Source organism: Rhea pennata, chromosome 3 (genome assembly GCF_028389875.1).
Source record: "Rhea pennata isolate bPtePen1 chromosome 3, bPtePen1.pri, whole genome shotgun sequence".
In the NCBI taxonomy this organism is placed as follows: Eukaryota; Metazoa; Chordata; class Aves; order Rheiformes; family Rheidae; genus Rhea; species Rhea pennata.
This window is the reverse complement of record NC_084665.1, coordinates 74,396,281-74,423,213: the sequence shown is the minus strand read 5'-3', so window position 1 is coordinate 74,423,213 and position 26,933 is coordinate 74,396,281. Positions and strand designations below refer to the sequence as shown.

At 38.9% G+C, this 26,933-nt stretch overlaps 1 protein-coding gene across 1 annotated transcript in view; it reads left to right on the top strand.

The window, feature by feature from the left end:
* The window catches only part of SLC35F1 (solute carrier family 35 member F1), a 256,539-nt gene that overhangs the window by 141,668 nt on the left and 87,938 nt on the right, over window positions 1–26,933 (top strand). Inside the window, exon 2 of the mRNA XM_062572623.1 lies at window positions 6,202–6,377. Within this exon, the coding sequence (XP_062428607.1) occupies window positions 6,202–6,377 (176 nt within the window). The remainder of the gene's footprint in view (window positions 1–6,201; window positions 6,378–26,933) is intronic.

Here is a 26,933-nt window from a genome sequence, read left to right as displayed (position 1 = left end):
AAGACACATGGAGTCCGCATTGCTGTCCTCTTGTAAAGAGAATAAAGTGTTCAAGTTTGGAAAATAAAAAGCTAATCCTCTCAAGGTACTGCAAAAGATCTGCATTTCTTTTGAGCATCAGTGGGAGCTTGAAGTACTTTGCAACTAACCATGTAGAAAATTCATCCTTAGTGCTGAGATCAAGTATACATCATTTAAATGCAACTGAAGATTTCAAAGCAATGACTCAATAGGAATTAGTGATAGATAGGCTTGGTGTTGTGTGGGTTTCATTCGCTGATTTGTAGGTGAATATTAGAATTACTCATATTCTAATTGAGTATATGGTTTTAGGTGGGATTGAAGCTTTGGTATCTTATTGTTCAACAGTGCAGGGTTGGTGCCTATATTCTGAAAATATTTTAGGTTGGTTTGTTCTTCTTTGCCAGAAATAGAGGAAAGTCTTTTGTGTAGACCTTCGAGACCATTACAATTACTTGGGACATCTTCCAGTATGACCATGAAGAATGCACATTATGGAAGTAGTTGACTAACAGAATAAATGTAGTGCATGTGTCAGCTATGTTATTATCAGTTTATATGTGGGGGAACTTACTTACTCTTTAGTGCTATGAACATTTTATTATAAAATGTTGTGGTCACTTGTGTAAATTGCTCTAAAGCGTGTTACAGGTGCTTTAATATATTACCTGAAGATACTTGCTGCAATCCTTACCTTACTAAGACAGGCAGAAAGGAGGGAAGGTTTGGATGTGCCAACTTGTAGAATTTCTTCCCTCTGTGGCAGACATGTCAGAGTAGTGGGAAAATAAGAAAAACTTTTTTTTTTTGTGCAAAATTAGCACATAATGTTCTCCTACAGACAATTTCAAAGCAATGCAGGACAATTGGGAGGTTTTCATATGTTTAAAACCTATGAGAAAATCTGCAGCTTTAGCTTTCAGTAAGAGCTTGCTTAGTTGTCCTGAAAAAGGTTTGAACAAGTCTTATTCTTTCACAAGCTGCCCATGTGCATTAAGTGCACCCAGCAAAATATGGGAGTAACACTCGTGTCCTCATTAAGTAGCTATTTAAATGTAATGGGATGTTGGAACTTAAAAACTAATCCATGATAGAAGCAACTACATCCAACTTTTTTGACATTAGAGTTTTTTTACACGTGTTTTTCCTTCTTTTCCGATAGTAGTATGTATCAACATTTTTATTGATAGATGTTTAAGATAAGATTCCACATCCGCATTTAGGCATTTAAATAAATGATTCTCATAGGGAAGTAACCTCAGCTCACTTTGAATAAAAGTACAATTTTTAAGACTATTTTTTAAGACTTGTTTATTTTTTCTTATGTTTTTACATAAATGCATTAAAACACACTCAAATGAAGAAGCTTGGCAGAATCGTATTGCTGTGACAGACATCACCATCTTAGCTAAGGCATGACAGTAATCAGTCTCTAAATGACATGTATCTGTTTTTTTCTTTTTTTAAATACACACTTGGACCATTTTGAAAGATAACTATGTATAGCAGTCATTATCATCCCAGAGAAAGCGCAGGTCTGCCTGCAGGCCTGCTAACAGCGCTATAGAACAGCCTTTAGAGATGTGTTCCTCTCGTGAAACCTCAAATCGGGAAATAGACTGCTAATCTCCTGACTGCTGGAGTCTGTGGCATGCTGGAGGATTAACACGCCTCATGCTAGAGATTAAAAGTACCGGTCGCCTCTGTTCTTTACCCTCTAAAGTACTCTTTAACTGATGCAGTGGGGACCTTTCGGTGGAAAGGGACCAAGCAAAGTGCAAAAGCGGGGAGGGAAATCGATGAAGTTAAAAGAAAAATGTCATTCAAAGTGCTTTAAAATAGGATTTAGTGTCAGAATAAAACAGCCCTGAATGTTTAAATCACTTAGCCACCCTTTGTAAGTCACAGATTCATCCACCACATGGCAGCTGTGATGGTGTGGTCCATTCTGAATGTTGCACTGCCTTGATTTGGTGCTGCAAATGTATGCTTTGTGTGCTAGGAACCAAGCACTAGCTTTAGAGTTTTTTGAAATGAGAATATCTGCCTTCAGAAGTTTGTGATGTTGCTTGGCTGATAAACAAGGAGAAAAACAACTAATAGAAATTTCCATATGCCTGGAGGAGCAAGTGAAAATGATGCATAGCAGCTACCAGCCCAAATTTTTAAACAGAATTAAATGGTTTCTAATGCAAAGTTGAGGCTTTATTGTCTGACACTGTTTCTAAAAATATTGTTTAATCTCTGTTAGTGTATCATGAAACTCCCATGATGGATGCCTAGCAATGTGACACTTGGAGGTCTGGGAGTAATTCTGACCTTCTACTTCCTACTTCAAAATACATCTCCAATTCAATAGCAAGTGTTAGACAGATTAACTAGCAAGAGTGACTAGACTGAAATGAATTTGATTGATTCCAACACAGGATTGTAATTCAAATGCTAGGAAAAAAATCAAGGAGACGATCCTAAACTGATGTTTTCCAAGAGATGGATGTCTTGCTCTATATTACCAAATGAACATCATGAGTTCATGAGAAGGTCAAAGTTCAGAGATATGCCGAAAGTCTTCCCCTATTTTAATTTGGCCTGAGGAGACATTGTTAATCCTAGTGGATCTGTAAATAGAAGTTTTAAAGATTTGCTTTATTTTGATATAAACTGGGTACAAGTGAGGAAATAAAATAACACACAACTAATGAAAAATTACACGCTAAAAGGCAGATAGCCGCACGTCTATGAAGCTTGCTGTAGTGAGACTCTTTCCCTTGTTCTCTTTGAAGGTCCTCAAACCAAACTACTTTTCTTCAAGGTGTAAATGAATGTCATTTCCTCAGTGATCAGATGTACAGCTGAAGCTGCTGTGGTAGGCCAAGGGCTGGGGGAAGAAGTCATCCTCTTTGTGCAGTCTTTGTGTGGTGGAGGCTTTCAAAAGCAACAGGGAAAGCGTTGCACTTAGGAGCTGTGTTGCACATTTCAACAGTACTGTGATATTTAGAAAAGATACTGCCTAGTGAGCGCTTGAGAGGATAGCACTAAGCACTTGTTTTTTTCCCTTGCCTAAAGGAAAGTGATGGTAGTGGTTAGTGCCAGTTACAACCTACACTGATGAGGGAAGAGGACAATACCAAATCTTCTGTTCCCCTAGGAATAAGACTGTGTAAAATGGGTCACTGCAGAAAACAGATCATCCCTGCTTGAAGTATGAGTACTTCGTGGACTTTGAATTTGTTCTGCTTAAACAGCTAACTTACTTATACTACTTACACTTCACATTAAAGAGATAATAACATAAAAATAATAATAAATAAATAAAAATAAAAACTAAAAGAGATGTATTTTTTTCTATGACTTATCCTGAAATATTCAACTAAGTTTTGGCTGGAGGAGGAACACTACAGTTCTATTCTGAAATCTGATTTTTTTTTTTACACAGATAAGAAAAAATACCAAAGTGTGTATAAAAACTACTTTCACTGTTCTTCCACAAAATAGTTTTCAATATTGTTCACATTCTGTTGCTGTTCAAAACACAACTTTTATGTAAAGGTTATCTCACTCTACAGAGATTATATTCTGATCCATATCCAAAGTTTTTCTTCAGTCTTGGAGAGGTTCAGGTTCATAGTCTTGATTCTTGGTCCATGTCTTCTTTTACTGAATTATTAATTGCCTTTGGTCTTCATTGGGGATTTCAGTAATACAATAGTGAGTGGAATTTTTGATGTATTTTTTTAATTAATAGAAGATATGCAAAGCTATTCTAAGCCACTGCTTTGGAAGAGAGAACACTTGCCCACACAAAACTGCAGAGAACACCACAAAATACGAATTACCTTGAAGACACCAGCAAAATATCTAATTTCTTGTTTGTATATTTATGAAATGTAAAATATAAAAGCTGAGGAGAAGCTATAAGTAGGTCTGCAGACAGTGGCATGTTTTCTGTAGGAAAACTGTCACTTGTAAATTTGGGTGAATGACTTGATAAAGAATCAACCATTGAAAAAATACCTGGTTTATAAATGGCAAAACGACAGGAACAGAATCAAACTGTGCTCCACAGAGGGCTACGGTTAGCGTATAAAGTCCTGAAAAAAAATTAATTGATGTTTTTATTTTTTGCGTGATTGGATTTTTAATACAAGTGTCAAGACTGCCTGGTTAGGCCTGATGACATCTAAATATATAGAGTGGAGATAAAAAGTTCTGCAGTTTATAAGGCCTCTTCAAACTTCCCACCAGAAGAAAAAAATTATATGATTAGTAATGTCCAACAGCTGATTGCCATATGGAGCAAGGAACGTAATATTGATAAAATGCTTTCATGAGTGGTTAAGTGAAGCTATATTTAGCTTTCTGTAAATCAAAGTGGGATCTAAGATACTTCTTTCTAGAACAGATGCAATACCACCATGGATGTAATGTTACATTTGCTAATGGTCTTATCTGAGGCACAGAGAAAGGCTGCGAACCACCTGTATCCTTTGTAAAGCAGCAAAACATTTAGAGATACAGATTTGCAAACCTTAATTTATTAATGAATAAAACTGCAGAAACTGCAGATGAGAACAGTGCTGCATGAACCTTCATTGCACCTCAAAGACATAAAGGCCAGCATCCAACGTGATAAAGGATAAAAGTATACAAGTTTGCAAGCTTATTCGATTTAAATTGCAGTCACTGTTCCAATTTCCTATTTCACATCAGTAGCATTGCAGATGGTGGCAGGAATTGAGGCTCCATAGCTTTGGCAGCCTTCACTTCCTAGTTTTAGATGTTGTCCCTGATAAGTGGGTTTATTTTGCGTGGTCGTTTTGCATTGGAGTGAGCAATGCAAAAGCTGAGGCAGCGGTTGCTGAAGCTGAGCCTCGGCTTATGCAGCAGTCCCATCAGAACACAAGATTTAGCATGATGAGGTTTGTTCTCTTACTCTCTGTGTCGGCCTGTTTGCCGGCGAGGTATGCTGTATGAATATAGCTACCCAGGCTGCTGTATTTTCCAGTGCCTGTTTGGTTGAATCATGCCAGGACTGACACTGAGACACATCAGTGGGAGGACTGTTTATGAGAAAAAGAGAAACAAATTTGACACTTGAGTTTACTAGGAAACTTGTTGCTGTAGCACAGATCCTCCTCACTGCCAAATAGTCACAACCAGGGTCAGAGAAATCGGTCAGGGAAAGCAAAGCAGCCTTGAAGAAATTCTTTCTTTTATTCTGCTTGGGAGAGGAAAGCTTGTGCAAAATATATTTACCGCTAAACAGAGTGCTCCCGTCCTTCCATAGGATTGTTTAATACCTTTTCCTTTGTACCAGAGCCCCTCTGGTATGTAACATGCTCCTCTCCCATCTTCCTGTCTCCTTCTTGGGTTCCCTCAGGGACTTGCAGCCCTTCTTTCTGGGGCTGATGGCAGTGACAGCAGCAGCCAACAGGGCTGGAAATACATGTGCCCCTCTAATGTCCTTTTGCATTTCCTTGCAGTAATTCTTCTGCTCTTGTTCCACACCAACATGTTGCATTTTCTCATTTTTGTGCTTTTGCAATGAGAAGGATGTAGCTGTGGAACAGATTTGATCAGCATGACGGTACCGACAAAATAGTGGATCTGGGAAAACTCTGAAGAGTAATTGAATATATATATATGTACACACACACACGTATATGTATTCCTATGCTATGGAGACAGAATATCCTATGACAAAAACTGAAGAAAGCAAGGTGGTCTGGGCTGAATTGGATCATGCAGTTAAGAGATAATAAAGTTCTGAGGAAAGAGGAAAAGAGACAAAGACATTTGGAAAGGAAAAGGCTATCACTGAGAAGACTGAAGAAATGGTATAAAAAGGATATAAGCTGTAAAAGACTGGGCTTTCAGATTTAACTGTTTCTTGAGTGAAGAGGAGAAAATTATGATGGGGAACATACTAAAAAGGAGCAACTATCAGCTGTGTGGAGCCTGGTAACAGGGAAATGCAGATGGCAAGTCAAGAAATACAGATCAGAGCAAAAATAATGTAAATATTGTATCGGCAACACCCAATAAATATCTCACTTATCGAAGCATCATGTTTCTTCATGTGTCTTAACACTTTCAGACGTGCTCCTTGCAGGAGGATGAGCATTTCTGGGTTGGCAAAGAGGCTGAATGTTTTATGTCTGTTTTTCTCATTCCTTTCAGGGATCTCTTGCTGTCTGTGGCTCTTGGCCAGGTACTCTCCCTCCTTATCTGTGGCATTGGCCTGACGAGCAAGTATTTGTCAGAAGATTTCCATGCCAACACACCTGTTTTTCAGAGCTTCCTCAATTATATCCTCCTATTCTTGGTCTATACAACCACGCTAGCTGTCAGACAAGGTAAGTGACTTTCTCTGAAACACCTAACTGTTGTGGAGAAAACAGTCAGCAAGGATAAGGCTTTTCTGGAATAGTAACAGTTCAGTTCTGCTTGACTGTGATTTAGATACATATCCTAATAATATTTGTAACATTTTTATATCAATGAATAATACATACTGAGTGAATTGAAAAAAAAATAACTCTTCACCATTTTATTTATTCACCTTTACTGAACACATGGATTAGAAGCAAAATGAATGAGCAAAAATATCATGCCCTTTCCTGCCTGCTTGCCTTCTTCTGACGTAAAAAAGGGAGAGCTTTAAGGCTGTTAATGAACAAACAAAATTTTTAGGCCATGGTACGTTTATCAGCATACTGAGGGTTTCGCATTTTTGTATAGGAGCAAAAATTTTGAGATCTTCCATAACTTCTCGTGATTTGGAAACAACCATGAAGTTTAAATTCTTCACTCTTAGTACAGTATTGTGATACAATACTATAAAGTATGATAGTGCTCCAAAAATAGTAAGTACTTCATTTTGTATAGAAAATGAATATTTAAAAATATACTGCTGTACTCCAGCACAAAGTGCTTAAATGTATTTCAACTTAAGTTTATAAAACTTGCTCTCCCTTGACATTTTTCAGAACTGAGGAAGGCCAATTTGCTGAGGAAATGTCAACTCATATATATAGAAAGATTGCTTCACTGTCTTGATGTTTCAGTTTGTGTAGGGGAAAGCATGACCAAATGCCTTCTCCACGAAAGGTTTAAAACATGTATTAGTAGCATCTTTGTGGAAAATTATGGTTAAAAATAATTCTTCTGAGTGTAGGATTGCCTGCCTGTTCACAAGTTCTATTGCAGAGATGTCCTTTTCAAGACTGATTTAGGTATTTTGGAAGCTAAGTCTCTGTGACTTTTAAATAGATTTTACTTTCTGAAAATGCTAGCTGCTGAACGGATATGTGGCCTGTAATACTGCTGTGCATTGCAGGCGGTTGTTTAGAATACTGTTATGACACCTAATATATACTCATTTTCAAAAACTCGATCAAGTGCTTTGTTTTACTCATATAAAATATATATAAAATTATACGATATCTTTATAAATAGTTTCTAGCTCTGTTAAAAATGTAATGGAGGACTAAAGAGAGTTTATTTGAGCTCTCTGTTGTTTCAGTAAAGCAAGTTTGTGAAGCAAACTGGGAAAGCGTTAGGGAAACGTGAAAAATATTTTCTGGGCACACGAGAATGGTTGGGGAAGGTGTTTAAGCAGACTGACAGAGCAGAGGAACAACCAGAGCAAAACATAATGGATACCAGTGGAATAATCTGGAAAAGGAGCTGTCAAAAAGAGATAGATAGTTTTGGCATATGGCCCAAGAAAATCTGAAACAAAATTAGCTACAGAGGCAAAGAAAACCATGATCCGGGCACTCACCATAACGTTCCTGCTGAATGATATGGCAATACACAGCCAATTCATTTACTCCACTTTTAATATTGCCAAGTGATTGAGCTTGACATTGTCTTTTTGCTTGTGTATTTATTTAAATTCATTATCTGTGTTTGTTCCACTAAGGCAGTTTTTCTAGCAGCTCTAATCATTTGGCTTTGTTAACAGATGGAAATCGCATAGTAATTATATTAATTTTATATGGGCTGATTCTGTTCTGAGTGCTGGAAACATCAGAAGGCTTTTTTTCAAGTCTGGTTCTCCTACTCTGTACGCAAGATTTCAAATTCTTTAAATTACCCTCTCTCTCTTTCAGAAATCAATCCATCCTAAGTTGGCTGGCAGTCAGAAATGACTACATGCCTTTCTTTTCCTTTGCTTGCTTTCTTAATCTCTGTGTTTTTGCAGAAATGTACCAGCATAGAACGAGTTACATGAGGTGGCCAAAAGAATGTAATTCACTGTGGATCTGAAAATTGTAATTTCCTGGGACATCAGGAACTCCTCTCTCTTTAGAGGCTTCTTCCAGATCTTGTTTTACTGTGCATCCCCTTTGACTTAGCCTTCTCTCACTGTTCATCTTGCCCAGTATAAAATCCCTGAGTGTGCACTAAGTTCTGAAAATCATCAGGAGCTGATGATAAAAGCTCCTGATTGCTGAGCTCCTCTGACAAAAGCCATCAGCGGTGAATGCCCATCTTCTAACAACTGAAGTTTGTCTGTGGACATCAACAGCTTCCACTGCATTTTTTTTTTCTTTGGATAATGATTGTTCTTTTCCAAAATAGTTTTTATCACAGCCCTTTAGTGAATGCACAGTCTAGGACTAACACCTTGCCATTCATCCTCATGGGATCAGGCAGTGTAGGAGACAGACAAGTCCTGCAGGAGCTGCAATCTCTGAGTACCTTTAAGCTTCATTCCCTTGGCGGGGGTGGGGGGGGGGGGGAAGCCAGCGTGTGCTGTAGGTCAAGATGGGGAACCACTCTGAATGCCATAATGGTGGGCTCAACAGTCTTAAACTGTGAAGTGGGTAAGACTTTTCATCATTATGTCTCTCATGACCAGAAATGAGCAATGACAGAAATGTCACAAGGACGTCTGTTCTAATGAGATTTTCTGATGAGCCTTACAACATGGATACTATTCAGGTAATCGTCACGAAAAGGGAAAGGATTTGGCCAAACTGAGATTTTCCTGAAGCAAAATGTAACTACATTTTCTGTTGGTTGATTTCTGACTGTTTGTGTTAAATGATGAGTCTGGTAACTAGATAACTGTCTCTGTTATACTTGATATTTTTGTGTTCACCTTAATATTTCTTTTATATGCGTGCTGAAGTTCAGCATTTTATTTTCATTAAGTGAGTGCTGCGGTTCTTCCCTTTTAGGAATGCACGCACTCAGGCATGCACAGATGCTGGTAGACATTAACCCACAAATATGTACCTGCTTTAGCTTCTAGTCAAATGCTCATAAATGCACTAGTATTGAAGTGCCGAGGTCTGAACAGAATTCTCCTGGAGCTTTTTTGTAGAAAAATAATGTTATAAAAATTAATGTCACTAATGCAACATTGTAAGACATCGATATCATTATGAGACAGATATCATTATCTTTCATCTAGCTGATAGCCAAAAATTTAATAGATAATAAGGAAATCCTCATTTCTTTTTTTAAGGTGGCTTCCTTTCATGCCTGTTGTTTCCATAGCCAAAATCTGTTTTTGTCCATGGTCACACCACTTGAGAGGAGGGCTCTAATGCATGTTATCACAGCTCAGTCCCCTCATCGGCGGAGGATATCCAGCTTAACAAAATCCTGTCAAGACATTTGCAGATATTCTTTTGGGTTATAGATTATTACTAACTGAGGAAAAGAAAAGCCTTAGTGGTCCTCCTGACAGGGGAATAGAACTAGGATGCACAGAGCTGGTGAAGATGAGTTTTAGCACCTTCAAAAGCAGCAAGTGGGAAATGGTCCACAGTGGACCAGAAGGTGCTAATTACTAACAGTCAACATGGGTGAAGGCATTGGCAGCTTGCAACCAAAAATAAATCACTTCTGAAAGCCACCTCACATATGCTACCAATGAAAACAACACATCTACTAGATATCATTAAAAAAAAAGAAAGAAAAAATGTGAAATTGCTAATTTTTGTTATTTTGGAAAAAAGGAAATGGGAGAACACTAGGCATGTATTGTGAACAGAAGGGAAACATAAAGCTTTAAGGGCCAAATTCTGGCTGAATAGCACTTCACATTTCAAGTTGTTCCTTTAATTTTAGTGCAACAAGTTACTGAGTATTTTCAACCCACCATTACTGAAGACTGGCAATAATTTGCTAGTTCAGAAAAGGTTTTATGAATCATTATATGTCTGGATTAATTCTGCTTCTAGGCTAAATAATGAGGTTATAGTTTACACCGATGGAAATATGGTTTTTCCCTAGAGTAACTGTAATGTCTTAGATCTGACATATAATCAGATCTGATCTGTGCCCCAGAGTCAGCTACCGAGTCCTGTGAGACTATTAAGGATTGAAGTCATGTCACTGGAATGTTAAATTTTATGGCTTTCTGTCTTGGACTGCTTATGACCTAAGTATTTCAAATGTAAATCCTCAACATACCTGCTATTCAAATATGCATCTCTACATAGATATAGGAAAAACAGCCAACCGTAACCTCCTTCCTACTTCCCTAAAAGGACTGAAACAGGCTTCTTGAAAGAAAGTAGAGCACTTTGTAGGAGTTAAGCTATTTTACTGCACTGGGTGTCAGCTGTTTATTGAATGATAGAAAGGGCACGTGGCTCTTTACTCAGTTTACTCCCACTAGCAGTGCTGTATTAACTCCAAAGCTAGTATTATGCAATTAACTTAGGTAGATGTAGAAGAATTTCTTTAGTATTAACCCTTCTTTTTCCAGACCTCTCATAATAACGTATCTTGGAAATATAGGGAACACATGATTTAAGATGATCAAAATGCATTAAATTAAACCTTGGGTGATCAGCGCTGTATCATTGAGATGAAATGTCTCCTGGAAATGTATCAATCCCATCAGCATTTTCTGTGAGAAGGCTTCAGAAATATGTTCACTTCTGATGATGGGGAGTGATTTTGATTAGAAAAGACGTATTTCCTTATCATTCAGCTTCCTGAATATGATCATGCCTCAGCTGTAGAACAAGGGGCTTGTTGATGCTTCCAGTGTCGAACAAAACCTCCACAGCTGTAGGAGAGCAGAAGCGTTGCCTTCTACTTCTCTCTGCTGGTGACAGAAGCAGTGCATGGTCCCCGAGGGCAGCATGCCAGCAAGGCTGTGACCCAGCCCACAGGGACACACTGCTGACATCTCAAAGAGCCAGCGTCCCCCTTGAAGAGGGGGGATCTCCAGGGCGAATTCCTGTTGAGCTGGCTGAGCTCCTTTGGGTCTTCCCAGTGCAACGGGCCAGTCCGACCCTGTGCTGTAAAACGAAAGGCCGCAGTGAGCATTGGTTGGGGCAAGTGAAAAGTAATGGCATTCTGGTCCTTGGTATGTTTGTAGCAGCACTGCAGCTTCTCCCCTTGTAAGGCTTTGCAGTCAGCAGTGCACTTTCTCCTAATTACTCTGGGCTTCTAGTTATGGACGCCAAGGTGTGCAGGATATGCTTATTATGAAAATGGCAGCCAAGCAGGCCTTTTTTCTCTGACTTGGGAAGCTCTTTCTATATTCAGAAGGAATTCTGTACTTTACGAGAAATGAAACTAAAATTCTGGCTCTTTACAGACAGTTAAAATTGTACATATTTCTTTTGTCATGTGCCAGCTTGCTAGTTTGGATAGCATGCTCACAGTGACATAAGAATTGTGACCTGCTATGTGTCGGGATTTGCCCACCTCAGAGTGGACACCATGGCGATCTAACCAGAAAAAAACATATGACTAGATTCAATTTCCCATTCAACCACATTTGCTTAATCGTTTTGTTTGCAGTTGAGTTCCCCCCCTATTTTTCGTTGTTTTTTCAATATTTCCTGCTGTAAAATGCTGAACGCTGATCCTCTCTACTGTATGAACATTTACTTTTCTATTCTGCAGGTGGCTATAATTCAATGAGGTGTTAAACTTCTCCTGTTTGTATAGTTTTCAGAGGTCCTTGGGATACTATTTTTTAAACAGTTTCCCAAAAAACAAAGAATTTCCCTTCCCAGTGCAAAGATGTCATCTTGTGCTCTTCAGTCATAATACAGAAACAGATGTAATTTCAATAGAGTATGATTTATTCCACCTTGCTGTAAGAGGACAGGGTGAAAAAACTATAGACCACAATTGTTTGTAAGTAGGCAGGGTGAAAAAAAAGCCTTTAGACTTGACCTTTCTGTCTTTTGTTTTGTTTTGCTTGACTTTTCCTAGTGGAGAGGCTGGGATTCTTTTAACCCTCTGGGCTTTTCCTTGTCAGCTCTCCTTGTTACGCTAAGCAATACACGCAGGCCTTCGTGCTTTGGCCGTTGCCTGCTTCACACCCACACAAGGGACCAGGCATCTCAGGGCTTAGTCAATTCTCATTTCCATCAGGTGCACTTTGCTTTGCCAGCAGTTTAGCAAGTTGCAAATAAACACAGGGAGGAATCCTGGCCCCAGACGTAATGAGAATGTGTTGGCAGGTAAAGCCACAGAAGAAATCTCAGCCCTTTCTTTTTATTGTTTTTATTTATCAGTTCCGTGCTCCTGAATTTTAGGTTAGACACCCTTAGTCCAAACCCATAACATGCATCCCGTTTGACCGAATGTGTATTTTTCTATTAATCCTAGAGAAAGTAGCCCATTCTATCCTATTGTATTGCGTTATTAGAATAAATCGTCTACATCCCACAGCACGTACAAAATGAAAATTGGAAAGCACTGTTCCTTTATGCAGGTGGCAGCAGTTAAGCACAAGCCCTGTGTGCCATGCTTTAATGAAGCAAACCCTAATGCGCTCGTGATGACCCCAAAGCAATAAAGGCCAGGCCTAACCAAGCATCCATGCTGTAGTGTTCTCTGTAAGAGTAACGCACAACCCCTGATACAGCCCACTAAGGGCCCAAAAATGTCTCTTGTTTTACTAGGTTGCTTTCAAAATAGCTGCCCAAAGCTGTATGCTTTCTGGCATCAAGATACTATGGCATCACTGTGAGGTAATGCTTGTACTGAGTAAACTACTTGACAGTAAGACAGTTTTCTCCTGGAGTCAAAATACATAGGGTTTCTTACCTAGAAACATTTAGTCAGATGTGGCCATTCCAAGCCAGCAAGTCCATAAATAGAAAGCATAGACTCAGTAAAATGGGAAGCAATGCATTTATTCAGGTTACAGCTGCAACATCATAGGTAGCTAATGGAATTTAGCAGAATCAAAAAAGAAAAAAAAAAAAAAAAGATGCCAGTGGAGTATGATGATTTTATTGTTGATTTCAGCACCAAAATCTGAATCTTGGGGAAAATCTGCAACATACATATTTGCAAACCTTGAGGCTGGACTAAGATTCAGGTTGTGTAGATGAGCCTGTGAAGCTCTCTCCTGGCATGCTTGCCCAGAAGCCATGCCAGCCTCTTAACTATGGTGCTAATGTGGACACAAATCTCTGAGTACCCACTTAAGAACATAAACCTTGTTGCTAGAGGCATGAGTGGGCAGGCTCTAGGAAGCTCCTAGGAAGTGCAGTCTGAACACTTGTGCTTCCTGCTGCTTGGTTTGCAGTCTCATCTCAGCAGCTGCTGGAATACATATTCATATTTGTGCCACTGATTCAAATACGGGCACAGATGTTAGAGGTAAAAGAATCAAGGCTTTTGATCATGCTGAAAGCCAGGTGTTGCATGGTATATTCCTGGAAGTGCTCAGATACTGTGGTACTGAGCACATACAGAGCTTTGAAATTTGGCCCACGTATCAGAATATTGTGCAGGGGTGAGTGTGGTACTTGGTCATTCGATCCAAGGATAAAGCGGCTCCCTATCTAGCCAAGATTACCTGACAGTATATCAAATAATAAATTGTCTAATAATAAATTGTCTCTTCAGGGTGTGAGCTGATTCAGAACCAGAGCGCAACAGTGTATTTTCTGTAGAGTTAAGGGATAACTGTCCTTTTCAGTGTTAGTATATGGATGTGACTCTCTTTTCTCGCTATTACATAAATATCTCCAGCAGTGTTTACAAAACCAACCATCCTTCCCTATCACACTGAGAAAGGTTAATAGTTCTGATAAAATAGTGTACTCTTGATCCTACAGCTGTAAGCAGAATGCAAGGGTTGCCTCTCCCATTTCAGGCAGTATCAGTATTTGCCTATGATTTATGAAATCTTTAAACATTCATCAATTCAAGCTGCTAGCCAAGGTAGCAGGATCCGTATTCAATTCACGTAGCTGCAGCATTCATGCAGGAGATTTGAAGTGTGGTTACAAGTTGATAACTGTATTGCCTGAAGGAGATAAGTCCCGCTCTGCCCGAATGGTGCTTTGTATGTAATTAGTGTAAAAATTCGGAGGAATAGAGTTTATCCTTGCGATGTCTTTCTCATTAAAAAAGAATCATAATGAAAGAACAAAGCTGTCCCTGCAGTGAATTGAATTGCATTCCTAGGTTTTCATTAAATCAAAGACTCAGCAGCATCCTATTTTGCAGAGCCCAGTTGTAAACTGTACACAAGACTTGCAGCAAAGTCCTTATGAAGATCACATCTGTTGCAAAGGTTAGGAAGAGCAGTATAACATAGAGTTTAACATACGAAAAAAAAAACACCTCTCCATTTCCTTTTTCTAATTTCATTAGCTTCTGCTGACAAGATGGTAAAAGGACAGAAGAAAGAGCAAAGAGCATATGTGATGCTTCAGGTAACTCTCAGCCACAGCTAGATAACTTTAAATAATCTGCCTTAACTAAAGTAAGGACTAAGAGCTAATATGAATCAAGGGAATAAAATGTTCTGGTAGTGGGAGAAAAAGCTCCATTTTAGACTTACTCTTATGACTTACACTACCAAGCTGTAAAACAGATAGTAATTTTCTCTTCCTTCATCTGTATTGTCAGAGTAATCCACCTAATTATTTTTATATTTCTTTTAGGCAGAAATCCTATCAGTTTTTCCATCTTTTGTATGCATTTTTTTTTCCTTTATGTTTGGCTGGTCTGTTAGCCATCAGCTTATGGTTACTTCAAACTCCTGCTACATTTCGGACGACAGCACTATAATAACAATGAATACGCAGCTTCATCTGAAAGTTGTTTACAAATTTAGCACTAAGTCTACAAGGTGCAGTTATATTTAATTCTCTCCCTGTGCTGCTGAGCTCAGGCAAGAGCACAAGAGTCAGTTCTCCAAGACGATCAGTGTTCAGGGTTTCGGGGGCTGTCTTCTTCACTTAGATCCTTTGGTTGAAATTTTGATTCACAAACCCTGGGGATCTTTTCAACCCAGCTGGCTGTTGAATAGAGCAGCAAAGACGCTCCCTCTCTGCTCGGAGTTGTGAGTAATTGGCTGTACTAGAGCCCCTGCCTACGTTATTTTTCCTGATTTAGCATTAAATGGAAGGAGGAAGATATTGCAGCCTCCTCCTCCTCTTCTTGCACACATTTCCCCTGATGGGAGGAGGAGGCTGTGAGAGGAAAGTGGGAAATTTGCCCGTAGAAGTCGTGAGCTCTCCCAGCGCGCAGGAGAAGAGAGACCACGTGCATATCTCAGCAGAGCAGTTACCTTTAGGAGCCAGTGATCTGATGGTGACAGTCAATGCGCAGGGATATTTTTGAAACTGTTACAGAGATATAGCAACATTTGAAAGAAAAATTACTCATCTGTGCCTTTTTCTGAGTGAAATGTTCAGGAACTTGTTTCTCGGCAGATACTGAAATATTTACACAATAAAATATGTCCTTGACTCTGTGATTCTCTATCCATGATCTGATGTTGAGTTTGATTTGCTTAATTCAAATTGAGACTTTAAAATCCCAAGGCAGAGGTGAACTGTCATTCCTGTAATTACATGAATCTGCACTGATTTACACCACTGAAGGTGTAAATGAAGGTTTTTGCATGCTTAAGAGCATATTAAAATGTATATTGTTTGTTTTTGTTGCTATTTGAAATCTTTTGTTTAAACCTGATCTTGACTGTGCTGTTGAGATTTCAGCTGATCAGTGTACAAGAGGAACAACTAGCTAGTGCTCTTATTTCCTGTTTGGCATCTAAGTGGTTTAGAATCATAGAATCGGTAAGGTAGGAAGGTACCTCTGGAGATCGTCTAGTCCAACCTCCCTGCTCAGCAGGGTCACCTAGAGCATGTTAGACAGGGTTGCATCCAGGCAGGCCTTGAAGATCTCCAGAGAAGGAGACTCCACAACCTCTCTGGGCAACCTGGTCCAGTGCTCCATCACTCTCACAGGGAAGAAATTCCCCCTCACGCTCAGGCGGAACTGCCTGTGCTTCAATTTCTGCCCATTGCCTCTTGTCCTGTCACACGGGACAACTGGAAAGAGTTTGTCCCCGTCCCCTTGACACCCTCCCTTCGGGTACTTGTACACATTGATAAGATCCCCCCTCAGTCTTCTCTTCCCCAGGCTGAAGAGGCCCAGCTCTCGCAGCCGTTCCTCACAGGGCAGGTGCTCCAGCCCTCTGATCATCCTCGTAGCCCTACGCTGGACTCTCTCCAGTAGCTCCGTGTCTCTCTTGTAAGCTCCATTTTAAAGGAATTACAGTGTTTTGCCCTCACTAAGTGACAGATCCTAAGAGTTTTTGTCTATATATAGATATATACGTGTATATATACATGTATGAACAAAGTTATATATGGTCAATAGAATTTATTTTCTTTGTTAATTAATATTACTTATCACCTCAAGATCCCGGTGAGCTTTCCTGAGCTAGGCTTCCTGCTTAGTTGGCGAGACATATCATAGGAAACAGGCCAGTGTATAACCAGGGGCAGTTGTCTCCACTCACAGTTTTTATAGCAGTTGAAAGAGATGAAATGCCATGAAGGGGACAGAAGCTTTCCAGTAACCGTGCTTTCCATGTAAACCTGCTTGCCAGTGAGCTCTTCCCAAGTATGCCAGAAGGTGAATTCCTGAATGCATGGCCGCTGCTGGAGGGTCCTACTAGCTCTCTCACAACAAGGTTTTGAATGGGGTATTGGAAATGCAGGAGAACAGTCAGTTTTAATTGGTGGAGGATTTTGGATGTGTGCGTTTTTTCCGTTGTGATTTGCATAGAAGATATAAAATAATCTGTGATTATCAGAAGCATATTTCTCTGAATTCTGAAGTGAAATAAAACTCACAGAAAACAGAAAGTAGGGTTCTTGTTTATTTGCAGGATACTGCAGAGAAGTAATGTGTTGTTTCAATATGAGAGTTCAGATCTCAGAATAACCTGCTTTAGGAAGGAAAATAACTGTGGTATTTATGATGGAATTTTTGCCAATAGTATAATGACGGTTGAATAAGATCCTTTGTCTTTCAAAATAGAGGTCACACTCACCCAGACTTTCTAAAATGCAGCACATCATTGAAATAAATGCAATATTAAGTAGCTCAGAAGTTTGGACATGTATCCACAGCTCCTTCTTGCTGTATGTGGTTGTGTTTTCACTAACAGTAACTGCAAAGCAGAAAACAGCTCCCACAGTATCTGTTAAAAACTTGCTATTCTTGAACTACTGTAATGGGACAGTCTAATGGGACTGACTCATTTAATAGAGACATTGCATTTCAATGTCTCTGTTTTCTAATGATTACCTAAATCTGTGTAAAGACATGTCATCTTTACAGGTGATTTATATGTTTATTTATTTATAACGTCATCTAGATGTAAAAGCAATCTAGATTATAAAGCAAGATGCATGTTTCATTTGTCAACTAGAAGAGACAGTATAGCCCTCCCCACGGAAAGAGGAGAGAGGTCTATAATGTGAATGGCTGTGTCAGTAAAACTGTATAGAAGAGCACAGACAGTTTTGCATCAATAGTTATTTCTAAACAAATGCACAAAATAAGCACTTTAAAGACATTTTTATAAGTATGTGCACCTCAAATTCCAATTTAAACAGTCTAATAAACAAAGCTGACACAAAAGTCACATCTTTCAAATTTACATAAGCTATATCTTCTTTAGATAAAAGTTTCACAATTTTGTTATATTTCTGTTATATCCCACCTGTTATTACCACAGAAATTCATTTCTAATTAGGTAGCTACTTAGCACAAATTTTAAGGCGTTATCAACTTTTTTCCCCTCACTTTTCTAAAAGACTCATTTTTTTAATCCATCTTAATATGTTCCATATTTTGTCAGTAATGTGATGAAATGTCATCTCCTTATTTCTTAATATTTTGAATAGCAGAATAGAAATAGCAATTCATTTTGAACTGTCTCTGTCGCATTCACTGCAGAGGTATTTCTTCTCATGCTTTCAATGAGGCTTGTGTTTATTTCCATAATTTCCACTGATCCTGCACTGGTGAGGGGACTGTCTATCTTCTGTTAATTACAGCACTGAAAAATAATCTATCTACTTGAGTAGATTTCTTCCCCCCAAAAAATCTGTCACAACATTAGTATTCCCCACTGTGGCCTTTATTTTGTATTTGCTTGAACTCCATATAGTATATTTTCTGGATTTAATCTGTTGTGTACAGAACAGTATTTAATGGACTTGAGAGGTTATTGGATGTAGAAGTAAACAACATGGAAAAGAAACATTTTTTTTCATGAAAACCTGGGAATTGAGGGAGAGAGAGATTATTGGCATCATTAAAAATATGTAGAATTAGAAAATAACAGTAACAAGATCAACTGCAATGAAGTTTGCAATTGCTTTTCACAGTCTAACAAAGTTTCCTATTTATTAGAGTGGAACTACTTATTGTACAAGCCAAACTTTATGTCTTCAGTGAAGCATTTTGAGCAAATTGATAGTGATTTTGAACTGAAAACCCTATCCAATATCAACAGCACAGCTGCAAAGTGGCATACAGGAATACACTGTTCCCTTTCAAGGAATTTAGTAAAGTAATTCCTTCACTGTAAATTATTTTTATTACCTAATAGCATTACTAACTTAAAGCAAAGACAGTAAGAGTTTTAACAGATACACTGCTAATAAGTATTTCGGAGCTTTAAATGATTATGAAATCTGATTAAAAGGGTTATTTTACATTTTACTTCTAAATTATATCATCTAATGATAATTTTATCATCCTAAAAATTAAAAAGATCTCCCAAGTTAAACTTTCAGAAACTTTGTTATTACAAGGCAGACCATCCTTAACCCAACTGCAAATGTGTGGCATATTTTTTGGCAATGGCTCAGTTTAAGGGCAAGTGTTGCTGAGTTTTTTAGCTCCTTGACTCCCTCAGGGAAAACTGTACAGAGAACAATCCTCTTTTGACCCTCTTGAACTACAGACAAAATAAAACCAAGGCTGAAAAATAAATCGCCATGAATGTGAACAAGGAATTTAGGGTTATAATAGACTTGAATGGACATGGTAAAAGGCAAAGTGCAGCAGAAAGTGATTTAATTTTTTAAGTTTAGGACATGAAAACAGTGTGATCTTCATGTAGCCTTCTGGGCAATTTTGGAGACCCAGTTCAAAGAAACCTATGAAGGTTTTGCCTGAACAGACAGCCTGTAAAGCAAATCAAGACTACAAATTTATAATAAGGAGCAGTGGGAGCTGAGACCAAAACACTGATGGAGGTTTACAAAGAGCTGCGTGAGTCAGCATGGCAGAAGAACAGCAGTTCTCATCCTCTGCTTAATTTGGAAGCCTTGTTTTGAATCTGTGATCACTGGAATTCCCTGCTGAGCCCATTTTTTCCCATCATACCAAAATCATGCTGCTTGCCCCTACTATCTGTGCCATCCAAAGCTTTATTTCTCTTCTCTTTTCTGATGTTCCAATTTCCTTTCTTCTTGAGTCCCTTTTTCTTCTGTTCCTTTCAGTAATGTTAGGCACAACTCGCTGTTTCTCTGCTTTATCCTGTAATCATCTTTATTCCAAATATTGCCTATAGAAGGTCCTCAACTGATCACATCTTTGAAACTGTCCTCAATACTGCATTTGGTTCCGAGTCTGAGTTCTTTAGCTTCTTTCCGAGCGACCTTCTGTTAACAAATCAGTAACATTTTTTTATTGTAATATGACTTCATATGGATACAACTTGTTCATTGTTTTTAGGAGAAGAAACTAAATGAATATCAGAGCAGCAGCAGTAGCAGGTTGTACAGGGCATCCTGTTACCAACAGAAATTATAGAACAAGATCAAACTCCAATGTCATTTCTCAAGGCCGTATTCTCAATGAATTGTAGTATAGGAGAGAGATAGATGGTAAGGATTAAGAGAAAAAGAAGCTATGTTTTAAAACAGGATGTCTTTTCTGTAAGAACTGCATTATCACTATATCAGTAAAGAATTAATCCATGTCTAAAATAGAGGCAGAACTGGAATGAAATTTCCAGAGAGTTTGTTTTATATTAAAGCTATAATGAGAATACTTCATATAGTTGAATTTTGAGGAAAAATACACTATTTGTAGACAGACATTTTATTAATGCAGAAGGTTGATTAGCTTTTGAGTCCTGTGCTCTAACAAGGTAGACAAAAGTTGTGTCTATCATCTCAATCCTTTTGAATTATAAGTAACGAAATAGTAACTTGTACTGATCTGATGATTATGCATTTCACTAGAAAGAGTGGTGTAGTTAATCCAAGTGGGATAACCTTTTCATAGCTTCTGCCATAGAAATAAAACCAAGAAAGCTATGTTTGAAAGATATGACCCTTGTGGTTGGAGTTCAGTCAAGCACAGAGTTCTAGGAGATTTAGCATTTCAGTGTTGGGCGCCCAGGTTCCTGGAAGGCGGTAAATCACGTCAGAAGCACGCAGATTATCTATCTTTCCATCGGGGCATCACTGTGGTAGCCGAGTGCCTTTAAGAACTATTTCATTTTAGGCTCCATATGTTCAAATATATTAAACAACACATTTAAAGTGTCAAAATTCCATTTCTAGCTTTGATTCAGTGTATAACACTGCGCAAGTTGTTTAATGTAAAATCTTATTCTTGTTTTTCTGCTGTGGGCAGCGAAGAAGGTCAGCAGAGGCAATGAAACTAACTGCCAAGGATTGTTCTTCCTACAAAATAGTGTTGCCAACTTTTGTAGAAAACTTCTGTAATTCAAAAAGAATCATTACAACATGTATATGTTCTTTTCTTAAAGTGCTCCTGTAGTTCTGTCTATTGAGAATATCTCTGAGTTTTATAAAAGGTAAGTTTCTAGCAAGGTTGCAAAGAAAACTGTTCAAATGTGAAATCTCTAATTCACTTTTTAAAAATATCAAATTTAATAACTTGATCGTAATGTAATTTTTAAAACTATCTCTGCAATTTTGAATGAGATTCATTCAAAGACATTTTTGAATGTTTGTGGCTGACTGTACTGAGAGTATGATGACATACCTCACTGATAGGTTATTTGCTGCTCTAAGGAAGACACTATACATTTGCCTTGCTCTACTTGGCTAGTTGGTTGGTTGGCAGTAACAAACCAGAGGAAAAAATGTACCGAACAAAACTGTTGGTATTAGGCCCACAGATCTCAGCTTTTGGAAGAATAATGGACTGTACAACCCTCACTGAGGGCGACCAAAGGTCCAAGACCTTTGAAAATGCCTTGTAGCACACAGCCTGCTTGTACACAGTCATAGGGGCTGTCAGCTAGCTCCACTGTAAAAAGGAGAAAGTCTACTGATATTAAATGTAGAGCATGAAGGAAGAAAAGATGTTATTTACTACTTTTCACGGTTGTCCTGTAGAACAAATCCTTAAGAACACAGGAAAACCCGACTGGATCAACCTGGTGGTCCCCTTAAGCTAGTATTTTGTCTCAGATGGAGGCAATAAGAGATGCGTATTTAGGGAGAGCACATGAGCTTGCCTCCATTCTGTGGTCTTTTTTCCCCTTGTGTTCCACCCTACTTGTTGCATTAGGGATGTTAGAGGAATATCTGGTCCTACTTTCTTTAGTATGGACCTGATGCCCATGAATTTGTCTAATCGCTTTTTGAAGTTGTTGATACTGTTTGCCTTCGTACCCTCCTGTGGCAGCAGGTTCCAGAAATTTACCACTTGCTGTGTAAAAAAGTGCTTTTTAAAATAATTTTTAAACTGATCTCCTGTTAGTTTCTAGATGTGCCCTCTAGATTTAATGTTGCATAATTTGGTAACAGCTCCACACACATTTCATACACCATACTCAGGATTTTATAAACCATGGTCACATTCACCCCTCACTACTCTTCTTTCCTATTTAGAGTCTCAGCTTTTAAAATTACTATTCTTAAAGCAGCTGTTCCATCCCTTTTAAGAATTAATTGTTCCTCTCTGTACCTTTTCTAGCTCAATTTTTCCATTCTGAAAAGTGACCAATGAACTCTATGCCTTGCTTTAACCAGCTTCCAGTCCAGAAAAAAACTTTTCCAACAATCCAGTGGCAGCTGTTTCTTTAATAACCTTTGATGTGGAACCTTGTCAAACAGTTTCTAAATCCAGCTATACTATGTCCTTTCTAATAAGCCCACATGTTTATTGACACCCCTACAGTACTGCAGCAGGTTAACAAGGCAGGATCGCCCGGCTCAGAAGCCCTGCAGACCCTTTCCCAACAAACTCCAAAACACCAAATTTCCAAATACCACCTCACCCAGTCAGACCCACCAGTCTGTAGTTGACAGATCACCTCTAAAGCCTGTCTTGTAGTCTGGAGGCTGTTTTGTGATGATCAGTGGCACACTGTGCCCAGCAGTTCTGCATTTCCATATTTGAGTTCCTGCAGAACTCCTGGGTGAATGCTGTCTAGCTACTGGTGACTTATTAACATCAGCTTAATTATTTGGTCTAACAACTCTATATTTATTTAAGATTGATCCAGATCCTGTGGTGAATATACTATAAATAATGTCAGATGTGGAAATTTCCCCTACATCCTCAAGCAGCAAAGACCAATGCAGAGGCTGATGAAGCTCATCTGCTATAGCACCTTCTCTTCAGAATTGTTTGGCTGTGATAATACAGTGATCCTAAAACTCCTCATGAGACACTTTATTTTCGTACTAGTGGTAAAAGTCCAAGTTGCTCTGCCTGCTCGTCACAAGAGAGCTTTGCTTTAGAACAGTGGATATCTACATCCTGATTTTTTCCCATTATTCCTGTATTTTTTTATTGATGATGCTGGAAGCTGAGCTAACCACATACTTGATAGCTGACACCTGGCTATCTCTTTGCCAAGGCAGCAAAATAAAAAAGCCAGGTAGGTTCTATCAGTGGCATTCACCAGAAGAGTTTCTTTAACCCTAAATGCTCTATCTTCTCTTTCATCCCCTGGTTCTTCTGTAACACACACTCAGACTCGATTATAGTGGGAACTACCAGTGCTTACTGCTGTTGATGCTTGTTGCCACTGTGGGACTTCAGTATCAAAATTGCCACTGTTTTTCTTGTTATTCCCTATAGATTCTCAGCTTGTGATTAGCAGTATAAGCATCTTTAAGAATACTGTTTGGAAGATAATCCTTGGTTTGGACGTGGGATAATATATGACCACATAGGTTTGTAAACCTTCCTACATGACTCGTATGTGTCAAAGATTCAGCTGTTTTTCCAACTATCTGGCATTCCAGCTAGAATCCAGTATTAAAAGCTTCTAGTGCAGCCTGTAGTGCAGCCTGAGTCTTGCAAAGGCTCCGGTGTGGGCTATCTCACAACTGGGCACTAGATAACATGCAATTCCCGTTCAGTTTAACCAAGGTCCTTATCAGTCTTCAATGGCTGGGTGCCCCAGCAATGGCCCCAGTTAGTTTCTAAAACCAGCTGTGATGACTTCACCATTATACCCTCGCATTCAGGAGCAGTATGTGGCATTATCTTCCTTCCAGCAACGGATGAATCCTCATTGCCTGATTCTGGATGATCACCATCAATATTTTTCTGTCTGGCTTTGGCAGACTGCCTTTCGTCTTCTGGCTCCGGTACGGGAGTAGCCCCTCCTTCCCGACTGTTCCCAGCTGTTGTGTTAAATGCATCAGACTAGAGAGAGCAAGTGTCACGGGAACCTGGAGGAGGAGGAGGCAACCTGGTCAAGAGGCACACCTGTGTTTCCATTTTTCACTTTCAGCTTTGTTCAAATGCCTCACTAATAACTAAAACTGGCCCTAGCCTGTTTGTTAGAAGATAGCTTCCCTTTCTGGTGACATAGCATCTACCTACTTTTTACAGCTCTGTTTTCATGTGGAAAGTGAATCAATGTTCAAGCAAATCCAGAACCTTCTTTCTTACACCGTTTATAAACCTAGAGCTTCACTTCCACAATATTCTGCCTCCTCCTGTCTTCATTTCACTCAAGAGGTGGAAAGAGGCATTCAGAAGATTTCTTGATTTGCTAAAAACCCTCAGTACCTTTCTGAGGTTTCTGAATTTAGCTATAACATGACTTATTACCTGTGAAGTATTCCACTAAACAGTAGTGGCCAGCCCACATGCATCTACTGTTGTTTCCAGAGTCTAGATAATAGTTAGGTCTTGTCTCTTTTGTTAATAAGAACAAAATCACAGAGCATAAAATTAGGAAATTTTTAATTTTCCAGTCAAATATCTCAGATGGCTTTTAATGTCTGACAAGGTTGGGCACAGATGAAGAAACTCAATGCTGAAATTTTAAATGACCACAGAAATTAGAAAAACACATTTTTCCATCTTTTAGCAAGAATCCAGAATGATAATACTGTTCTACCGTGACTACATGTCCTAAGATGGCCCTCTGCCAGGTGGGAAAGCTTCCATATACTTTTGACCTCACTAACTCTTTGTGAATTAGGGCAAAAATAGATCAATATTGCAGTATCTTATTTTCAATAAAGCCAGTGTCATAGCATGATAGTAATAATACCAAAATTTATATCACCCATAAACCTTTTATAGCAATGTAATTAGTTGGGCTATTAATACTACCCAAGCTTAGCCTTATTTTATTGCTGTGAACACAGCTTGTAATCATATAAATGATAATAAGTAATAATGCTTAAGGGCACCTATAAACCCAGGCATTTCAGTTTGTTTAGCGAGTGCTCTTTGTGAACCCAAGTAGGAGATCCTTAAGATTTTCCTCTCCTGTGGGCACTTATTGCCATGCTTTCCTTAGAGAGTTGAATAATGGGAAAAAAAGGTGATAATCCTTTCACTCTTCTCTCATCTGCTCTAATCTGACTCTACTGACTTTTGCCCTAATACTGGTGTAAATTAGGTAATGGCAAGAAAGAATAGAAGGTTCAAAGAGCTTTTGGAATATCATTCTGTGACATATATCTGCATATCAAAGGCGTGTTTCTACAGTTTTATGCTGTTCTCAATAGGAGATTATTCAAATCTTCTTGCTGCCTTGTGTTTTCGTGCTGTTTTATGGAATTAAGATTAGTCTATAATGAGGACACTATTTGGGGGAAGAGACGATACAACTTATGTGTCATTTACAGTATCTTGGTGAGTAGAAAGGAGAAATATCCCACAGTAAGGAAAGCACAGTCCACTGTGCTTTGGAGCCCATGCCTGGTTTGCTTCTGTACCCCATGGAGAGGCAGCCTGCATGTCTGTTTTATCTGTGTGGCACTCTGCGTCTCTAGCATCTCACCCGGTTGGACTACACCACCATCTAATGAAGTTTTCTGTTGTTTCTGAACCTTCTGAACCAGCTGGTCCACCAATAATTGCATCGTTTTCTTTCACTCCAGTGAGAACAGGATAAACAGTTCATAAAAACAAAACCAAAACAAAAAACAGAAAAAAAGTATTTTCCTGTGGCGTTAATAGCCAAAAGAAGCTTCACTGTGCAAGTGAGCAAGAGTGAGAAAGGAGTGAAATAGGCCAGAAGCTAACTGTAAACAAACCAGTCAATATTCATTGTTGAACCATAATAAAATTAAATTTAATTAAACAGCCTAGAATGAAACTGTGTATCAGTCTTGGGCATTCTTCCATATTAATAATCTAAATACTTTAGGGAGGAAAAACTAAATCGCTACTGATGGCTCACTTTTAAAGGAAATTAAAGGCATGTTTTAAATGAGGTGGAAGATGAAACACAGAAAATGACTTGAGGTGTTCCACAAAACTTGATTCTGGCTAATCCGAATAGCTTACATCCCCGCAGCCCAGGGGTCAGTGGCCTTCTTTGGCATGAACCATGGTTTTGGAGACTGTTTAATCACTCTGGGAGGCAAAAGCCACCTTCACGCGGTCGGGGGCAGAAGGAGAGGAGGCTCTCCAGCCCTCCGCTCTCTCAGCAGGGCATCGGCTGCCCACGGCAGCCCTCAGGAGGGTTTAGCCAGGAGAGCCCCAGCCTTCCCGGAGGAGAAAGCTGCCGGGACGCTCCCTAGACAGAGTAGATCCACACTGTCCATAGCTTCAGGGGTGTCTGCAGGCTGGACCACGCTGAGTTGGTGGACCAAACTTGGGTGGTGGAAGTAAAGCAGCCAAACTAATGCGATTCAAGGTACAGTTTCTCTGAGGATCTCAGGACTTCTCTGTTCTTCCTCAGAACTCAAACGTCAAGGATAAAACTAGCATTTAGATGGTATATCTATTTTAACCACATTGGGGCAACTGTCTCAAAATAGGGAAATCTTCATTAAGCTAAAGCTGTATTTGCCAGTGAAGAGTTCAACTGTTCTAACCAGCTCATTGGAAATTAGTGAGAACTTTCTTAAAACTTTTATTCAAAGCAAATTAGGAAACTGGGGCTCTGAAGTAACTTTTTGACTATTAATTTAGCAGTTTTCCTTACAGCTCCTTCAGGAATATTTCTAAATCTCCACAAAAACCTCTGATCTGTGTGAGAACTCAATTTCTAGTACAGTTACAAGCACCATCATTACAGTATTTTGTAAAAGGTGTAATATATATTAATATCAAAGAACAGTAAATATCTTTTAGATTTATAACTTTTGTGGTTATTGCTTAGTTGCACAGATGTTTGCATAATATTCCTTCTTCCTGATACTGTCTATTCTTGAGGCCCTTTCAGAACTCCC